Source organism: Terrapene carolina, unplaced genomic scaffold (assembly GCF_002925995.2).
Source record: "Terrapene carolina triunguis isolate 2854851 unplaced genomic scaffold, T_m_triunguis-2.0 Scaffold310, whole genome shotgun sequence".
Classification (NCBI taxonomy): domain Eukaryota; kingdom Metazoa; phylum Chordata; order Testudines; family Emydidae; genus Terrapene; species Terrapene triunguis.
Window position 1 is genome coordinate 1,132,900 of NW_020664661.1, and position 17,861 is coordinate 1,150,760.

Here is a 17,861-nt window from a genome sequence, read left to right on the forward strand (position 1 = left end):
AACGTGTACAACTTACAAGAGACTGAGAGAGTGAGGACTGTATACAAACACTTGAGAGGCAGTGACACTGGGGAAAGGGAGATGAAAAGTTTATAGGCATAGATAGATGGTGGAATAAAAGAGGAAGTGGCTTCCTGAGTGGAAAACCCACTTGAGATTTTTCAGCTGGCCAACTAATTTCTTGGAGCAGAGCAATGGGTTTGTTGAGTTACTGACCCTCTAACTGAAGCCATCAGTGCACAGCAGGAACCAACACTGCTCAGCTGGATTATCCTATTTATTATTGGAATAAGCCTGAATTTATTGATTAATAGAGTCATCGCTTTTAAAGTCAGAAGGGCCTAAACTGATCATCTAGTCTGACCTCCAACATAGAACCTCACCCAATAACTTCTGCATCAAGCCCATCACTCACTTATTTATTTAGATCTAAATAATAATGAAAAAGACTCCTAGGTGCCCTAGCATATCATTAACCCATACACGGAAATGCCAGCATCACGACAGCTTCAACAGGGGCTCAGCCAACCAGCCAGTCACAAAAATTCCCTTCTTCCCATTCATTGTGGTGGGAAGCACATACACAGGCCTCTCCAACTGTGGAGCCTAGTGGAATTTCCACTAGGGGAGGGTTTGCTAATTTAAACAAAGGAAATGGGTAGAATGGCCTAGGGGTAGGGGCAGGGATTGTGATGCACAATGCAAAGTAATGCATGTTGGAAAACATAATCCTAACTATACATATAAAATGATGGGGTCTAAATGAACTGTTATCGCTCAAGAAAGAGATCTTGGAGTCATTCTGGATAGTTCCCTGAAAATATCCACTCAATGTGCAGTGGCAGTCAAAAAAGCAAACAGAATGTTGGGAATTAAGAAAGGGATAGATAATAAGACAGAAAATTTCATCTTGCCTCCATATAAATCCATGGTACACCCACATCTTGAATACTGCATGCAGATGTGGACACCCCATCTCAAAAAAGATATATTGGAACTGGAAAAGGTTCAGAAAAGGGCAACTAAAATGACTAGGAGTATGGAACAGCTGCCATATGAGGAGAGATTAATAAGACTGGGACTCTTCAGCTTGGAAAAGAGACGACTAAAGGGGGATATGATAGAGATCTATAAAATCATGATTGGTGTGGAGAAAGTAAATAAGGAAGTGTTATTTACTCCTTCTCATAACACAAGAACTAGGGGTCACCAAATGAAATTAATAGGTAGCAGGTTTAAAACAAACAAAAGGAAGTATTTTTTCACATAATATACAGTCTACCTGGGGAACTCCTTGCCAGAGGATATTATGAAGGCCAAGACTATAATAGGGTTCAAAAAAGAACTAGATTAATTCATGGAGGATAGGTCCATCAATGGCTATTAGCCAGGATGGGTAGGGATGGTGTCCCTAACCTCTGTTTGCCAGAAGCTGGAAATGGGCGACAGGGGATGGATCACTTGATGATTACCTGTTCATTCCCTCTGGGGCACCTGGCATTGGCAACTGTCGGAACTAAGACAGGATACTGGGCTAAATGGATTTTTGGTCTGATCCAGTATGGCCGTTCTTATGTTCTTATGATGGGGGGGGGGGGGGGGGGCGCACTGGAATAATCTGCCCAGAGATGTCAGTGAGGCACCATTGTTGGAGGAAGGTAGAGGGAGCACATGAAGGACTAAGACAGATAAAATTCTTACTCTGTGCTTGATGCCAGGGTTAGACAATCTGGAAGGTCTTTCTGATTTCCAGGCCTGTATGACTAGAGTTTCCTGAATTCACTATAAAATGAGAGGGGGAGCAGGGGCCTTTGCAAGGTTAAGAAATAGGAAATCAGTGCAAGCAAACGTTCTGTCTCCTTAACTGAGAATGCCACAGGGACCCTACAACTCTCCCCTCACAGCGCCATAGTTGCTCTACTTAAACATGCAGGTTAGCCATTAATGGACTCTGAAACTCCATCTCCTATTACCCACAGACCTAGCTGTGTAGTGAAATCTCCTCATTCAGTCTTGTGTGTGTGACAGACTGGACCCGTGGCAGGACCATTTGGAGTTTGGCTTCAGGTCAAGGAAGCACCGAAAAGTTTGAATGTGGTTATACTGAGGTAAGTAGTGTAGACTGAACCTCAGCGTGGTGTCTTACTTCAGAGAAGAGACAGACCCTCAGCTCTCATGAGTACAAAGGGGATTGTTGCAAATTGTCTTAAACTGCCTTTTGAGGGGGTAACCAACAATATTACTACTGCCGCCCCGTCTGCTTCCCTGGGCCTGTTCCTTAAAAGGGGTGGTTGTGATGGTGATGGACAGTGAGACTGGTATATGCTAGAGAGTAGCTGGATCTGTCCATGCTTTTCTTCACAGCATTAAGGAGTTTGAGGGCTTAAGCCAGGGTTAGTCAGCAGGACTGCGGGCCAAATCCAGACCTCGAGATGCTTTTGAACGGACCCCGAAATCTTTTTATTTACTTATTATTATCATTAATGTTATTATTTTTTTATTATTTTCACTGGAGTCTGGACCTTGACTATACCTTGACCAAGAAATTTGGATCTTGATAAAAACGAACTGACTATCCCTGGCTTAAGCCTTTTACCTTCCTCCCCTCACCATCATTCTCTGCTCCTCACACACCCGTTCACTTTTCTCTCCAAGTTCCTTGCTCACTTTCTCTCACCCAGCAGCATCTAGCTGCTGACAGGTGCGTTAGACATGCAGAGATGACACCAGCAGGCTGCAATGGAGAGGTTTGGGTTTCATTCTCTCTCCAAAGCTGCGCTCATAGATGTGGCTTTATAGCCCTGCCACAGAACTTCCAAGAAACACAGCAAATTCTTGGCTGCTCTTAGCAGAGATGGGATCCAAATCAGGGCACTGAATCTGAATCACCACTATCTCCCAAGCCTTAGGGAAATTCACCCTGGGTGTGAGTTCCACACCTTGGGCTCTGTCTGTATCTCAAAGAAACTGACCAGGTTTCTCTTTCAATGCCCTGTGTGAGGGGTCTGTTTTCCTGCCAGGATCTCCCCCCACTCATGCACTGGTGTCCATGTGGTGAGTGGCACTTCTATGGGGATTAGTAAGCAGAATTTGCTCTGTTACAGTCACATTATAGTTTGGGGAAAGAAATCTGGTTTATGGCCAAATTACCCCCAGGCAAAAAAGTATAATTCACAAAACATTGTAAGTGGCAACAATTCACATATTTTTCAGATGTTTCTGGGTGGGGCTGGGATCCTACTCCCAGCAGCAACACCAGCATTTGCTCTAGAATCTCTTCAAGAAAGCTTTCTCTACCTTTGGGTAAACACATTCTAATGTACGCTGGCCTAGCAATGTGCTCCGGCAATCATAGAATCATAGAATATCAGGGTTGGAAGGGACCTCAGGGGGTCATCTAGTCCAACCCCCTGCTCAAAGCAGGACCAATCCCCAACTAAATCATCCCAGCCAGGGCTTTGTCAAGCCTGACCTTAAAAACCTCTAAGGAAGGCGATTCCACCACCTCCCTAGGTAACCCATTCCAGTGCTTCACCACCCTCCTAGTGAAAAAGTTTTTCCTAATATCCAACCTAAACCTCCCCCACTGCAACTTGAGACCATTACTCCTTGTTCTGTCATCTGCTACCACTGAAAACAGTCTAGATCCATCCTCTTTGGAACCCCCTTTCAGATAGTTGAAAGCAGCTATCTATCAAATCCCCCCTCATTCTTCTCTTCTGCAGACTAAACAATCCCAGTTCCCTCAGTCTCTCCTCAGAAGTCATGTGCTCCAGCCCCCTAATCATTTTTGTTGCCCTCCGCTGGACTCTTTCCAATTTTTCCACATCCTTCTTGTAGTGTGGGGCCCAAAACTGGACACGGTACTCCAGATGAGGCCTCACCAATGTCGAATAGAGGGGAATGATCACGTCCCTCGATCTGCTGGCAATGCCCCTACTTATACAGCCCAAAATGCTATTAGCCTTCTTGGCAACAAGGGCACACTGTCGACTTCTATCCAGTTTCTTGTCCACTGTAAGCCCTAGGTCCTTCTCTGCAGAACTGCTGCCTAGCCATTTAATCCCCAGTCTGTAGCAGTGCATGGGATTCTTCCGTCCTAAGTGTAGGACTCTGCACTTGTCCTTGTTGAACCTCATTAGATTTCTTTTGGACCAATCCTCTAATTTGTCTAGGTCCCTCTGTATCCTATCCCTACCCTTCAGCATATCCTCCCAGTTTACCACTCCTCCCAGTTTAGTGTCATCTGCAAACTTGCTGAGGGTGCAGTCCACGCCATCCTCCAGATCATTAATGAAGATATTGAACAAAACCGGCCTCAGGACTGACCCTTGGGGCACTCCGCTTGATACTGGCTGCCAACTAGACATGGAGCCATTGATCACTACCCATTGAGCCCGACGATCTAGCCAGCTTTCTATCCACCTTATAGTCCATTCATCCAGCCCATACTTCTTTAACTTGCTGGCAAGAATACTGTGGGAGACAGTATCAAAAGCTTTGCTAAAGTCAAGGAATAACACATCCACTGCTTTCCCCTCATCCACAAAGCCAGTTATCTCATCATAGAAGGCAATTAGGTTAGTCAGGCATGACTTGCCCTTGGTGAATCCATGCTGACTGTTCCTGATCACTTTCCTCTCCTCTAAGTGCTTCAGAATTGATTCCTTGAGGACCTGTTCCATGATTTTTCCTGGAACTGAGGTGAGGCTGTCTGGCCTGTAGTTCCCCAGATCCTCCTTCTTCCCTTTTTTAAAGATGGGCACTACATTAGCCTTTTTCCAGTCATCAGGGACCTCCCCCGATCGCCATGAGTTTTCAAAGATAATGGCCAATGGCTCTGCAATCACATCCGCCAACTCCTTTAGCACGCTCGGATGCAGCGCATCTGGCCCCATGGACTTCTGCTTGTCCAGCTTTTCTAAATAGCCCTGAACCACTTCTTTCTCCACAGAGGGCTAGTCACCTCCTCCCCATGCTGTGCTGCCCAGTGCAGAAGTCTGGGAGCTGACCTTGTTCATGAAGACAGAGGCAAAAAAAGCATTGAGTACATTAGCTTTTTCCACACCCTCTGTCATTAGGTTGCCTCCCTCATTCAGTAAGGGGCCCACACTTTCCTTGACCTTCTTCTTGTTGCTAACATACCTGAAGAAACCCTTCTTGTTATTCTGAACATCTCTTGCTAACTGCAACTCCAAGTGTGATTTGGCCTTCCTGATTTCACTCCTGCATGCCTGAGCAATATTTTTATACTCCTCCCTGGTCATTTGTCCAATCTCCCACTTCTTGTAAGCTTCTTTTTTGTGTTTAAGATAAGCAAGGATTTCACTGTTAAGCCAAGCTGGTCGCCTACCATATTCGCTATTCTTTCTACACATTGGGATGGTTTGTTCCTGCAACCTCAATAAGGATTCTTTAAAATACAGCCAGCTCTCCTGGACTCCTTTCCCCCTCATGTTATTCTCCCAGGGGATCCTGCCCATCAGTTCCATGAGGGAGTCAAAGTCTGCTTTTCTGAAGTCCAGAGTCCATATTTTGCTGCTGTCCTTTCTTCCTTGTGTCAGGATCCTGAACTCGACCATCTCATGGTCACTGCCTCCCAGGTTCCCATCCACTTTTGCTTCCCCTACTAATTCTTCCCTGTTTGTGAGCAGCAGGTCAAGAAGAGCTCTGCCCCTAGTTGGTTCCTCCAGCACTTGCACCAGGAAATTGTCCCCTACACTTTCCAAAAACTTCCTGGATTCTAGCTAGCAGATTTGCTCTAGGGAACTATTATTCACTAGTGCTTATTAGAGCAGCAGTCCTGACCACCCGTTGGGGTTCTAACTTGCATTAGCACCAGTTTGGTCCCTGGCAGCCACCAGGATGGGAGAGCATCCCAGCAGCCAATGCCACAAGCAAGTGAGCAGCTACATTCTACATCAGCTGCAGCTAAGAGTCACTCATTGTGGAGTGCATTGGAGTAATCCAAAGTCCCAGAAGTTTGGCTCACTGTTATGGGGTGCATATAAGAGAGGAATGGAGCCAGCTCTCAGGGACTGTAAGTCAGCCTAGGAATAGAGGTCACACTAGACTTACTAGCCTGCAGGTGCTTTTGCGCAATGTATACTTAAATGTAGGTAACCTATCTCCACAGCCACCTCTGCTTTTTCCACTTCTTCAAACAATTTCATTATCTTTCATCTCTATTTTTAACAAGAGGTGGCTTTTGGTGCTGGTGAAAAGTGTTGCCTTATCAGTGGAATAGGTCAGCTACTATCAGCTCAATCTATTGACTTCAATGGAGCTATGCAGGTTTAGCCCAGAGTTTCCTGGTAAATGAGGCTGGAATAGTATTTCTGTCCCTGGATCTTACTTGTAGATCTTGAGGATTACAAAATTTAGTAACAAATGTTGGGCAAACTCCATGCCACATCCAACACATCTGGACTCAGCCTCAGCCATGGCCATCTCACCTGAGTCCCAAAGCACTGTGAAATCAGGGTAACTGCACCTTTTTTGTGTGAAGGTGACATAAAGCAGTGTGGTACCACAACTGTCTCCCCCACTGTATGCCTGGCATGCACTGAACAGAGGGGCTGAGAGAATACACTCTTTTGGTATTCCCTACAAATATCCTTGGAGCACACAAGCAATCAGGCAGTGCCACCCTGGAGAAATAGATAGTGTTAGCGCCCAGTAGAGTAACTGGGGCCAGATTCTGATGGGAGTTATATTGCCACAAAACTGGTGGTAAGTCAGTATAGTTACACCAGTGTAAATCCAGAGGAAGAAAGTTTGGATTCTAGTCCTTTATTTTTATCCCCCTAGGCAGCTGTTTGTTTGGGGGGAGGGGGGTTCTTCAGTCATCTGGAGTGATACAACCACCTTAATCACTTACTGCATTTCAGTTTTAACATTAGTTACAAAACCCTGCCATAGACAGAAAGTTATTTCAGTTTGAGCTGCAAAGCGTCTGAACTCAACCATTTGCTTTTTTCTTTTGCCCCCTTGCAATCCTAAAATGGCCATTTTTTGTGTGGTTTTTTTTCCTGGGGAGGGGGGAAGGGATGTCCACCAATTTTGTTCGGCAAGTTATTTTTTAAAGAAAAAAACTTCCCTCTAGTGTTGGCTCGTGTCCGGCTAGGGTTCACAAACTCACGTTTCTACGACTGCGTTGGAAAGTCCTGAGCAAATGTTTGTCATGCAGGTGGTGCTGCGGCACTGGCCCATGCTTCACCTGGGCTTGGACAAAGCCAGTCACAAAGCTGCCGCCAGTGCTGCGTTTATTGGGGAACTAGATCTACAGTCAGAAGGTTTATTGTCATCAGCCACTCCCGGGCCGGGATCCTCTGTCAGGGCCCGACTCTGTAGAAATGTAAGTGAGAGGCTGGTGCTGAGACTGTCAGTCAGCCTGACCCAAACCCCAGTGCAGTCAATGGCCAGGTTCGCACTGGTCCCAGGGACTGGTGCAATTTCTGCGGTTGAAAAAGCAGGTGGGGCGGGATGTGTGCGGCGCCTCTGGATCTGCTCTCTGATCCGAGGACACGCATGGAATTCGCTTCTTTCCGGACCAATCCGGCCAGGTGCTGAGCGCAATTGATCAGTGGGGCTCGCAGGCGCTCAGACCCGCTCCCCAATCTGCCTTTCACTGCCGCGTTGCTAGGCTACACAGCCGCTGTCTCAGCCACAACAACCCCAGCCGGGCGCGCCCCGATCGGCTTTACCTCTGTGCCGCGGCCTCGCTCCGAACTCCGGGGGCTGGTGCGGGCCAGACCTGGACTCACCTTGTCTCCAGGGAGCTCCCAGGGTGAAGCTCTTGTGCCAGCTGAACATCCCGGCCGCGGGAAGCTTCGCTCCTTCACTGACAGCTGGGAGCGGGGGCGCCAGCCCGGGGCATTCTGCCAGCGCTCTCGCCTCGCGTGGAGTCTCCGCGGTTTACTTTCAATTAAGCCGGCCCCGGGCTGGTCCTGCCTCCCATCGCTGGGGCTGGGGCAGGACCCCCCCTCGGGAGCGAAGAAACCCCTCCCCTTTGCAGAGCTCTGCAGGCTGCCGCTGAGCCCAGAGGAAATAACTCGAGTGGCAGCCGCAGCAGCAGCCGGGGCTGTTCTAGCCGAGGTTGCTGAACTGTATATGGGCGCGCAGCCAGCAGGGCCTGACATTCCACAGGCTGCTCCCTTTCCATCTCCCCGGGCTGATAAGCCAGTGACTGGGGGGGGTGATACCTTCACTGTCCGAGCACACCCGGGAAAGAAATGCCTGAGCGCTTGCATAAGGGCAACAAACAACCCACATCTCCAGTGGGTTTCGAAGAGGAGAGCAGGGAGGGAAAGCATGGAATGTGATTTGGTTTTTTTCTCCACAGTAAGTATGTTCCTGAGTAATACAGATCCCTGCCTTGATTTAACACGGCTACACGACACTATTAATGGGGGGGGGGGGGGGGGGGCAGCAAGAACTAAATTAATTCCAGTTCCACTGGCTTTGATTGGCGAGTTCACTGCAAACCTTAGTGATCCAGTGTTTGTGGAATGATCATAAAACTTCAAGGAGAGCTGAAGGGCTCGGGTCATAACCAAACAGTTATAGTGCTGATCTATAGCTTTCCTGGAGAACTACATAGCTGGGAGCAGAGCCCTGTGATTTGTATCTGACCAAAGCTATATGTACAGGCCTAGTGTTGTCCATGTACATGTCTCAGACACTGGGTTAAAACAGTGCAAAACAAACCACAAAGGAAGGAAACCCTAAAATCCACCTCAATCCAAACAAAGCCTCTCCTGTATATTTGCTAAGAGATTGCCACAGTCCACATCCCTCTCCAACCAAACTCGTATTGACTTCAAAACCTTTGGGATGTATTCTGCCATTACACCAGTGTCAAACCAGAGTAACTCTGCTGCCTTCCATGGGTGTTGTGCCTGAATGAAAATTGCCAGGGTCAGACCCAGACAAGATCTGTTGCTAGGTGTTGTATTTTTCCAGTTGCTGAATTTGGGGTGGGTGTGGTTGGGGGCCTCAGATGAATTAGTAGTTGCAAATGCATGGAAAAAATCAAACAGGCGGGGAGGTGTTGGAAAAGATCCAGTCCAGCTGCCCCCCAGCTCTCATGTCCCTCTCCCCCAGATGCCTTTCTTTATCCCTTTCCTTTGAAATAAACATCATAGGCCAGATCCTTTGCTAGTGGAAATCAGCTTATCTCCATTGAAATCACTGGAGCTGTGTTGATTACACCAGCTACACTTTTAAAGAGGGCATTACATGAAATAAAATATAGCTTTCTGTTGCAGAGATCAAAGAAGGTCTCATTTTAGTATTATTATTGCTCCAAAACCAATGTCAGAGCTCCGTTAATCAGAACCACCTTCTTCCTCACCCAGACACTAGGTGAGCCTCTCAGACCCGACTGCAGGGGGTCACTGGTAGCACTCGGCTAACACCAGGCCCTTTTAAAATCTGTGGCAACAAGATCTGTGCTCCATGGGCTGGGAGGCAAGTGGTGTAGGTGCACCCAGCACTAATGGGTGCATTCTCTTCTAATAACTACAGGAACATTCTACATAGGCAGTAGGGAAAGGGTGCAAATAACCTAGGCACAAGTCTTAGGCTGTGCCTACACTGTGCAGCTTAGAGTGGCACGCAGTGTAGCAGCTCTTTGTCGGTAGGGAAGAGCTCTTCTGCCAACAAAATAACCCTCCCCCCCAATGAGGGGTGGTAGTTTTGTTGGCAGGAGGCACTGTCCCACCGACAAAGCGCTGTCCACACCAGTGCTTTTTGTCATTAAAACTTTTGATGGTGTGTTTTTTTCACACCCCTGACCAACAAAAGTTTTAACAACAAAAGTGCAGTGTAGGCATAGCCTAGCGATTAATTACAACAGTAAAAAAACAACAAGGAGTCTGGTGGCACCTTAAAGACTAACAGATACAACAGTAAAGAATTTCCATGATCTACGCCTAGGGCAGCCCAAACAGAGCTAGGCTAGTCCCTGGGGCGCCTTCACTCTGTCTCTTAAGAATATAAGGATGGCCATACTGGATCAGACCAATGGTCCATCCAGCCCAGTATCATAATCTTCCAATAGGGGTCAGTGCCAAGTGCTTCCCTACCGACAAAGAGCTGCTACACTGCGTGCAGTGTGGGCCTGGCTTGAATTCTGGTCCTGGCTTGACTCAGGCTTGGACCTTCCATCCCTGTGCGGTCCTGGGACCATGGGTCTGAGCCCTAGGTTAGCACAATTTGTGTGTAGACATAAGGGGGGAGTAGGCTTGAGCCTGAGTTTGAACCCTGGGCATACACTGCAGTGTACACACCCACAGGCTCACTGATAGAGCGGCTTGGAAATTTTTCATGAAAACATGTTTTTGACCAAATTTTTTTTTTTGTCAAAATCCAAACATATCCATTTGGACAACATTTTGTTTAGAACTCCTCCCCATCCCCCAGTCCCCAGAAATGAAGTATTTTGACCATGTCAAAATGTCCCATTTGGGCATTTTTGCAATGGAATGTCTTGATTTTTCATTTTGCAATGACACTTTGAAATAAAATTTATCATTTTTATATTACAATTTTTTAAAATTAAAATTTTAAAAGTTCAAAATTGGAACAAATTGTACCGAACTGAAATGTTTTGATAAACCCAAAATGAAACTTTTTATTTTTTAATTTTGTTTCCTGGGAAACTTGGTTTTTGTTTTGTTTTGTTCTGTTTTGAAATGGAAACATTTTTGAAATCCCAGACTTTTCCACAAAACAGAAATCCACCCCCATCTATTCCTGACCTTCTCCCAACACAGCATGTGATGCACAGCTGCCTCTCTACTGAGCTGCTCACCTCTTTTCTGCCTTGTTTATGTCTGCCTCAGTACAGGGGCTGCTCCTCTTGACCCCAGCTCTTCTGGGTGCTCTCTGAGGCTGACCTTGGGCACAAACATGACCCGATGAGCTCAAACATCTGGGAGGCTGTGATTTGGCCGTTGCTGATGGTTCTCTGGAGGGGTGCAGGAGGGCTGGGTGTGGGGCTCAGTAATTTTCCTCTGTTCCTGCCAAGGACCACATAACGCAGGTGAGTGTTGTTAGAATTGCCTGAGCAGTGAGTAGAGGTTATAACTTACCAGGCCAGATTCTCAGCTGGTGCAAATCAGCAGAGCTCAGCCAACATTGATGGAGCTACCCGGATTACACCAGCTGAGCATCTGGCCCATTGGATACAAATGGAAGTTCGCAAGGGAGAACTTAGAACTAAACAGTGGCTTATATGTGTCTTAAAAACTGGCCCGTGCTTTAATACATTCCTAGCCAGCTTTCTGAAGGCTGTTCTCTGGCTCCAGACATGTTATGTTGATGCCAGACCCTCAGAGTGGCACAGAGGGCTTTGAATGGTGCAGCCTATTGGGAACTCCATTGCATAAGATGATGTATCTCTTCTGGGGGCGGCGGGGGAAGGGAAGGGGAGGGCAGGAGGGAAAGAAATGGTAGAATGGTGAGCTATCTGAGCAGCTGAATGCTAATTTGCAGGTGCCTTAGAATGACATCACCAGCATTGTTTATTGCCAGCCAAGTTCTGGAAACAAAGACACCCCCCCATCATGGCACATAGCTCCCCTTTCCCCAACTCACTCACTCACTCACTCTGTTTATAGCTTCATAAAGCTCATTTGTTTCCTCCACAATGTGAACACCCCCAGAGGCCTATTTTCAAAGTAATTAGCTTGAAAAACGAGCCTCAGTGCTGACGTCTATTTGTGATTGTGATTCAAAGGGCTATGGGCACTAAACACAGCATGTGATTATGATTCCACACCCTGGCATGGCATATTGCCTTTTAAATAATATTTAGGCTTGGTCTATGCTACCAACTTATGTCGGTATAACTACATCGCTCAGTGGCGTGGAAAATCACACCCCTGAGTGAGTCGAGTGACATAGTTATACCAATCTAACCGCTGGTGTACACACAGAGCTGTGTCAACGGGAGGGCTTTCCCATCAATATAGCTACCCCTCTGGGGGAGGTGGAGTACCTGCACTGATGGGAGAGACTCTACTTCACTGCAGCGCTGTAAGTGAAGACAAGCCCATAGGCTTTTCATCCCATGCGAATGTTCTCCAAGCCACATACAGCTCTTCTTAAAGAGACACTTTTTCAGGTCACGTTTAGCCCCAAATTCAAGGCCAAATCAGAGAGGTGCTAAGAACCTCAGCCAAGATCCAAAAGTGACTCGTGATTTGGGTGTCACTGTTGTTGGGTGCCCAGTTTGAGACCAATGATCCTGATTGGCGGAGGGCAGGTGCTCAGCACTTTGTGGAAATCAGGCTCCTTTAAGATGTCTCAGGTTGGGAACTCAAAATCCCTAATCATCTTTGAAAATCTTGGCCTGGATGATTTGTCCCTTATGTCTAAGAAACTCCTAACAACCAAGGGAAATTATTCCATTTTTTTTCTAAATTCCAGTGGCACTAGGTTTTAAAGACCAAAACAACAATAAATATTCCTTTGCAGTGCTGACCACCCACACAATTCAGCACTAACCTAGTGCATGAGAACCTGAAAGTGAAAATGCATAGACACTATCAGGAGTGTTCTATATCCAAGGTACATGTACAGTAGAACTTCAGAGTTATGAACACCTCAGGAATGGAGGTTGGTTGTAACTCTGAAAAAATGTTATGGTTGTTCTTTCAAAAGTTCACAACTGAGCACTGACTTAATACAGCTTTGAAACTTTACTAGGCAGAAGAAAAATGCTGCTTTCCCTTTATTTTTTTAGTAGTTTACGTTTAACACAGTACTGTACTGTATTTGCTTTTTATTATTTTTTTTTTCTCTACTGCTGCCAGGTGGATTTGATTTAAATCATGATTTAAATCACTAGTCAGGAAGACTCAATTTAATCATGGTTTTCTACATAAAAGTGCATTCTTGTTGGTTGTTATAACCTTAATACATTTTCTTCACAACTCAGAGATAGATGTAGGTTTCATTTTTTGAAGGTACACACTATACATTTTTAAACAGTGATTTATTTTGAAAACTTTTCCGATTAGTTTTACAGCTATATCAGAAAATGAATGATTGATTGGTTATTTCATTTACCAAAGGTAATTGAAGCAGATATTTATGAAGTCATTGGGAGGTGAACTATCTCCAATTCAACAGGTAAATCATTAATATTTGGAGGATTTTCTCGCCATGCTGTATTAGGAGGAGAACATCACCAGACAGACATTTAAAATGTTTTATTTAACTAAAACAACAACGTTAAGTATTCTGGATTTTTTTTCTTCAACAACAAATATATAATATTTTAACAAAACAAGCATATGTCCCCCGCTTCTCACATTTATCTCCAGACTTCTTCTCCTTGTCCAGATATATTCCGCCCCCCACCAATCTTCTATTCATTGAACTTTTTGAAACTTTGCACGCTTAGAGAGAGGCAAGGGATTGACTCTGTGTACACAAATTTGCAGAGGGACAATAGAGTTGAGGTCTGTTATTTCTCACCACTATATATTATTTACTTATTTAACAACATTTTTGCGGTTAACAAGCATGTTACCTCTGGAGACACAAATCCACAGTTTGAGAACTGCAAAACTAAGCATCTCTGATGGTATCTTCTAGACTGAACACTGAGTCCCATTGCATAGATAGAAAGATTAACCTAAATAATCTATACAGAAGCCTGTGGAACCCTATAAAATTGGGTCCCTAAGCCATGAATTATTGGAACACATTTACAAAACTTTTCTTAAACATTACATGAATATATTGTCTCATACTATAGAATTAGAATTTATAGTCCCTATTCCATGATATCTTTGAGCGATAATGTATCTTAATTAAAACTATCATTAGATAGGTTTTTTCCTCAAAAAGCATTTTATCAAAAAAATCCAATTTAAATAAAAAAAATCTGATTAAAATTAAAAAAATCCGATTTTTTTTATTTTTTTTTTTTTAAATCATTGATTTTTATCAACCCTGGCTGCTGCCTGATTGTGCATTTCCAGTTCCAAATGAGGTGTGTGTTTGACTGGTCAGTTTGTAACTCTGGTATTCATAACTCTGAGTCCTACTGTATGTGTAAATGAATCATAGAATCATAGAATCATAGAATATCAGGGTTGGAAGGGACCTCAAGAGGTCATCTAGTCCAACCCCCTGCTCAAAGCAGGACCAATTCCCAACTAAATCAACCCAGCCAGGGCTTTGTCAAGCCGTGCCTTAAAAACCTCCAAGGAAGGAGACTCCACCACCTCCCTAGGTAACGCATTCCAGTGCTTCACCACCCTCCTAGTGAAATAGTGTTTCCTAATATCCAACCTAGACCTCCCCCACTGCAACTTGAGACCATTGCTCCTTGTTCTGTCATCTGCCATCACTGAGAACAGCCGAGCTCCATCCTCTTTGGAACTCCCCTTCAGGTAGTTGAAGGCTGCTATCAAATCCCCCCTCATTCTTCTCTTCTGGAGACTAAACAATCCCAGTTCCCTCAGCCTCTCCTCATAAGTCATGCGCTCCAGACCCCTAATCATTTTTGTTGCCCTCCGCTGGACTCTTTCCAATTTTTCCACATCCTTCTTGTAGTGTGGGGCCCAAAACTGGACACAGTATTCCAGATGAGGCCTCACCAATGTCGAATAAAGGGGAACGATCACGTTCCTCGATCTGCTGGCAATGCCCCTACTTATACAGCCCAAAATGCCGTTAGCCTTCTTGGCAACAAGAGCACACTGTTGACTCATATCCAGCTTCTCGTCCACTGTGACCCCTAGGTCCTTTTCTGCAGAACTGCTACCTAGCCATTCGGTCCCTAGTCTGTAGCAGTGCATGGGATTCTTCCGTCCTAAGTGCAGGACTCTGCACTTATCCTTGTTGAACCTCATCAGGTTTTTTTTGGCCCAATCCTCTAATTTGTCTAGGTCCCTCTGTATCCGATCCCTACCCTCTAGTGTATCTACCACGCCTCCTAGTTTAGTGTCATCTGCAAACTTGCTGAGAGTGCAGTCCACACCATCCTCCAGATCATTAATAAAGATATTAAACAAAACCAGCCCCAGGACCGACCCTTGGGGCACTCCGCTTGAAACCGGCTGCCAACTAGACATGGAGCCATTGATCACTACCCGTTGAGCCCGACGATCTAGCCAGCTTTCTATCCACCTTACAGTCCATTCATCCAGCCCATACTTCTTTAACTTGTCGGCAAGAATACTGTGGGAGACCGTATCAAAAGCTTTGCTAAAGTCAAGGAATAACACATCCACTGCTTTCCCCTCATCCACAGAGCCAGTTATCTCATCATAGAAGGCAATTAGGTTAGTCAGGCACGACTTCCCCTTGGTGAATCCATGCTGACTGTTCCTGATCACTTTCCTCTCCTCTAAGTATTTCATAATTGATTCCTTGAGGACCTGTTCCATGATTTTTCCAGGGACTGAGGTGAGGCTGTAGTTCCCCGGATCCTCCTTCTTCCCTTTTTTAAAGATGGGCACTACATTAGCCTTTTTCCAGTCATCCGGGACCTCCCCCGATCGCCATGAGTTTTCAAAAATAATGGCTAATGGCTCTGCAATCTCATCCGCCAACTCCTTTAGCACCCTCGGATGCAGCGCATCCGGCCCCATGGACTTGTGCACGTCCAGTTTTTCTAAATAGTCCCGAACCACTTCTTTCTCCACATAGGGCTGGTCACCTTCTCCCCATATTGTGCTGCCCAGTGCAGCAGTCTGGGAGCTGAGAGCTTCATTATATTAAATGAAAATCTTTAATATAAATAGCACTATCTATTGGCACATACTGTGCAACATTGTTCACCTGTTAGTGTATTTGATAAAGTTGTTGTTGTAATCCACTATAAATGGCTTTCTGATGGTTGGTTTCCATTTAACCAACAAAATTTTGCTGGTCAAATTAGGAGTGTGATTTTTTTTTCTGGCATAGTTATACCTGTAATAGACCTAATGTAGACACGGTTATACCAGTATAAAGGAGCCTTAAACTGATATAGCTACTTTTGGTTCCCAGGAAAATGTTGAGGATTTTTTTTTTTTAAAGTTTATTTTCCTGTGGAAAATTTTGACAAGCAAGTTTCCAACCAGCACTAGAGATGAGTTCACACTAAAGGCTCAAAACGCAGGAGGCAGATCAAAAGGAAACATTTATTATTTGAATGAAATCTCATGATTTTCAGGGCCTGCCTCATGATTTTCAACACTTGAGTTTGGCAATACTGTAGAGGGCAGCCATAGTTTCAGTTCTTGCACTCTTCTTAGTCCAGGGCCTACTCCTTCCTACTGCCCCACTGGGTGCTGCTGTCCAATGCAAAAGGACTGGGATAGGCATAGAAAGAGGTGGGGTCACAACATAACCATGTAGTTATGTAGAGAAGACAACGTTCACCCCTCTAGGGCTGCAGAGGCACTGCATTTTCCAGGAGCTGGAGAGGTGTGCGTGGCTGAGGCACTGGCACTGTCCCATAGCTCCCCGTGGGGCAGCTCCACCCCTCCTCCAATCCTAAGAAGCTCAATCTGGTCCATTATTGTTTAGTCTCCCCACCGCAGCTCTTTAACCAACCCTCTGATAACACAGACCCACGTACAACATAGGGAAAGCTTCCCTCTCCAGGACTGTTCATTCAGCACCTTTAAGGAGCATGTTTACGAGTTGCAGAAAACAGAGAGCACCTCAGTAATGCACATAATCAAGGCCTTGGAGCCAGTAGGTTAAAATGCCTGGTTCCATTCCCATACTTTGATGTCACTTCATATAACAGAAGCACATTTTTCAAATCTAAGATAAGCCATGCCCTCATAGCTGGGACCAGCTGGTGCCCTGGGTCACATAGTGTCATGATATGTGGAATCACAGATCTCCTGAAGCTTGAGGTGTTTATTAAGGGACACAACTACAATGATATACACAAACAGGTTCCCACACATTTTGAGTCCCAACTTTGTCTTCTTTGTTGCCCAGGGACCACACTGCGCCTGGAACTCTTCACAACACATAGCGACACCTGGTGGTAGAGTAATATACTGCAAGTAAACATAACTTTACACATTGGTGTGCTAGGGTAAGAGAATGTAATGATTGCTCAAGAAAGAGCAATAAGGGGGACCCAGTTTCCTCAGCTGATGGCCCCAAGAGGGTGACAACTGCTGGCTAAGGAACGTGGCTAGGTTTCCAACCACCTAGAGCGCATGCTGCGGTTACTAGAACATACTGGTGGGGAAACTCACTACTGTTTTTTCCCAGATCCCACTCCCAGTGAGCTCCTACTAGCGGGCAGGTCTTGAGGCTGAAATATTTTCCTTTCATAACCTCTGGACTGTAGCTGGGTGATGAATTCTGTGAATGCCACAGCAGGCAGGAAATTCACTCTTAGATCTCACAGGATGTAACAGGAAGAGGAAAAACCTTAGTCAGCTCCTGCTGCACTTCTGATGAATGCATCAGTTTCCTCTGCCATGGGAAAGCCCTCCACCCAGAGAGGCCACTGAACACGAAAGATTGTTGTGTTCCTGTATCCCCTGTGTATACAGCTGCATCCTTTTGTTCTCTTCACCTTTGTGTGACTTGGAGCAGGTACGGAGCAAGCACAAGAGCAGACATCCCTGAAGTCAAAACTTCCCTACTTAAATAAAACACCCTCTGTGGCAGGGATTCTCAGTCTATACTCCCTGGAGCATTAGCTGGGGTTCTGCAAAGAGCTGGCAAGTCACATAGACCCAAGGTTTCCAAAGTGGGCTATTAAATGAGGTGCCTTGGATTTTGGGTGCCCAATTTGGAGATTTTGGGCCACATTTTCAGAGGTGCAGGGAGCACTTGCAGCTTTGGCTGACTTTAATAGGCCTTTTGGGTGCTCAGTACAC

The 17,861-nt window shown here is 45.6% G+C and overlaps 1 protein-coding gene across 2 annotated transcripts in view; it reads right to left on the reverse strand.

Annotated features, from left to right (window-relative positions):
* The window catches only part of LOC112114574, a 63,354-nt gene extending 55,388 nt beyond the window's left edge, over positions 1-7,966 (reverse strand). For both annotated transcript variants that reach the window (XM_024211356.2, XM_024211355.2), the window contains exon 1: positions 7,767-7,966. In XM_024211356.2, the coding sequence (XP_024067124.1) occupies positions 7,767-7,815 (49 nt within the window). In that variant the 5' untranslated portion in view covers positions 7,816-7,966. The remainder of the gene's footprint in view (positions 1-7,766) is intronic.
* Positions 7,967-17,861: the final 9,895 nt, after the last annotated feature.